Source organism: Vollenhovia emeryi, unplaced genomic scaffold (assembly GCF_000949405.1).
Source record: "Vollenhovia emeryi isolate VEMERY1.0 unplaced genomic scaffold, V.emery_V1.0 DF944639.1, whole genome shotgun sequence".
Classification (NCBI taxonomy): domain Eukaryota; kingdom Metazoa; phylum Arthropoda; class Insecta; order Hymenoptera; family Formicidae; genus Vollenhovia; species Vollenhovia emeryi.
The window spans coordinates 1-2,464 of record NW_011961727.1 but is presented as its reverse complement, the minus strand read 5'-3'; the positions used below and the strand labels follow the sequence as shown (position 1 = coordinate 2,464).

Here is a 2,464-nt window from a genome sequence, read left to right as displayed (position 1 = left end):
GGCACTCCAATCATAACGTTGGTTCCACACTAGTGTGTTCCAAGTCCCGAGTCGCGCCTTTAAAGGCTATATCCCTACCAAGGTTGGAATTGTGTGGGGCATTGTTGTTAGTTAAATTGATGAAAAAGGTCGCGGAAGCCGTGAAGGTTGACATTTCAGAGAGGCACTATTGGACGGATTCCAAAATAGTTTTAGCTTGGATAGGTTCGCCTTCCAGGAGGTGGCAAACATTTGTGGCAAATAGGGTGAGCGAGATTCAGGATAGTTCGTCTCCAAACGAGTGGCGCCACGTAAAGTCACGGGATAATCCTGCCGACATGATATCTAGAGGGTCAACTCCCGCGCAGTTGAATAGCTCTACGTTATGGTGGGAAGGTCCGAGTTGGTTAAAAACTGAGACTGATTTTTCAGAAACTGAAAGCCGTGGTGCGGATCTGGACGGTATACCCGAAGAGCGCAAGGTGGCGTCGATGGCGATAGCTATAGTTAGTAATACCGTCGTGGAATTCGACAAGTTTTCTTCCTACTCTAAGTTGTTGCGTGTCGTGGTTTACGTATTGAGATTCATAAGCGGTTTGAGAAAGCGCGCTAACACGGATGCGACAGAATATATTTCTTCGGTAGAGTTAAGGGAGGCGCGAAATGTAATAATTAGATTAGTCCAAGCAGCGGCTTGGAAAGACGAGATCCGTAAATTAAGCGATGACCAGGCGATCAATAGAAACTCTAAGTTAATTGGTTTGAAACCATACATAGGCAAGGACAAGCTCGTGAGGGTGGGCGGAAGGTTAGATCGTTCGTCGTTGGATGAGGACGCGAAGCACCCACTGATTATTCCGTCCGAGCATTACGTCACCAAACTAATTGTTATGGAGAAACATAATAAGTGTTTCCATGCTGGGCCTACGGCTACGTTGGCGGCAGTAAGGTGTGAGTTCTGGCCGATTTCCGGGCTAAGCGTCGTGAAGAAGCATTTGAGAAATTGTGTGGTGTGTCGCAAGGCGGACCCGATGCCATATCAGCAGCTGATGGGGCAACTTCCGGAGGCGCGAGTGCAAGTGTCAAGACCATTTGCAAGAGTAGGAGTGGACTACTGTGGACCCTTGTTCGTGAGAGACCGTGTGAGAAGAAACAGTAAGCAGTACAAGGCTTACGTGGCTGTATACGTGTGCATGGCAACGAAGGCGGTCCACATCGAACTAGTGGACGACATGACCACTGAGGCGTTCATAGGATCCCTGAAGCGATTTACGGCGAGACGAGGATTACCGTCGGACATTTATTCCGATAATGGCAGGAACTTCGTCGGGGCAGAAAGAGAGATCCAACGAATTCTCAACGATCCTCAATTTAAGAAGAGGATCCCTGAACACTGTTCCGTCGAGGGTGTGAACTGGCATTTCATCCCAGCAAGAGCACTGCACTTCGGCGGTCTCTGGGAGGCGGCAGTCAAGACTATGAAGCGACATCTAAAACGAACAATAGGAGAGGCGTCGCTCACTGTAAGCGAGATGATTACGGTCTTAACCCAAATCGAGGCAATCATGAACTCGAGACCTATCACTCCGCTTTCTGATGATCCGCGGGATTTGGAGGCGTTGACTCCCGCGCATTTTCTTATTGGCAGTTCGATGGCAGCGTTACCTGAACACGATCTACAGGAGGTACCGACGTCTAAACTGTCCAGATGGCAGAGCACATCGAACAACTCCGTCAAAGGTTTTGGTCGCGATGGTCGCGGGAATATCTGTCCACGTGCCAGCAGCGGTCCAAGTGGAAAACTTTAAAGCGCGAAACAATACGCGCGGGACAGCTGGTGATGCTAAAGGAAGATGAGGCGATGCCATACAAATGGACGATGGCGAGGGTGTTGGAGACGCATCCGGGCGTCGACGGAGTAGTGCGCGCCGTAACGTTGCGTACTGCTAAGGGGCAATATAAAAGGCCCATAGTAAAGTTAGTACCTGTGCCTTGTGACTAACTGCAATCGATCTGCGATTTATGTTCTTGAGGTCTTAGAGACCATTCATGTAATACTCTGCGTTAGGATAAGATTAATTTTAAGAAAAATTATACCAAAGCGTTAGTGACTAAGTTATAGCGTTTTTCACTGGTTGCACTAGTGCGCACTGAGTGCGCACTAGTCAAGAGCAGCGTGTTTCATTGAGTTTTTCGGTGCGCACGAAGGCGGTGCGCACTGTTTCACTGGAAAACTTGGTGTCGAGTTTTTGCATTTTAGTGCAGAAACTCGGCGCGAGCCCCAAGAGACGGTGTCGATCTAGTGCAATATGGCAGCGCGGGATATTAATACCAGTTTTTAGATGGGCTATCCTCATCATCATCATCATCTAGTAGTGACGAAAAACTTTGGAATGAAGAATCACGAAAAATTCCAAAAATCGAAAACTTTATTGTAAAGTCCCACTTCGCTTGGTTGCAGTTTTATTGTTAGCAACTTATCACT

General features: G+C 48.0%; 1 protein-coding gene across 1 annotated transcript; it reads left to right on the top strand.

Moving 5' to 3' along the window:
* Positions 1-119: 119 nt before the first annotated feature.
* LOC105562887 lies at positions 120-1,787 on the top strand. Its single transcript, XM_012014038.1, has one exon. The coding sequence runs from the start codon at positions 120-122 to the stop codon at positions 1,785-1,787; it is 1,668 nt and encodes a 555-aa protein (XP_011869428.1).
* The last annotated feature ends 677 nt before the right edge of the window (positions 1,788-2,464 follow it).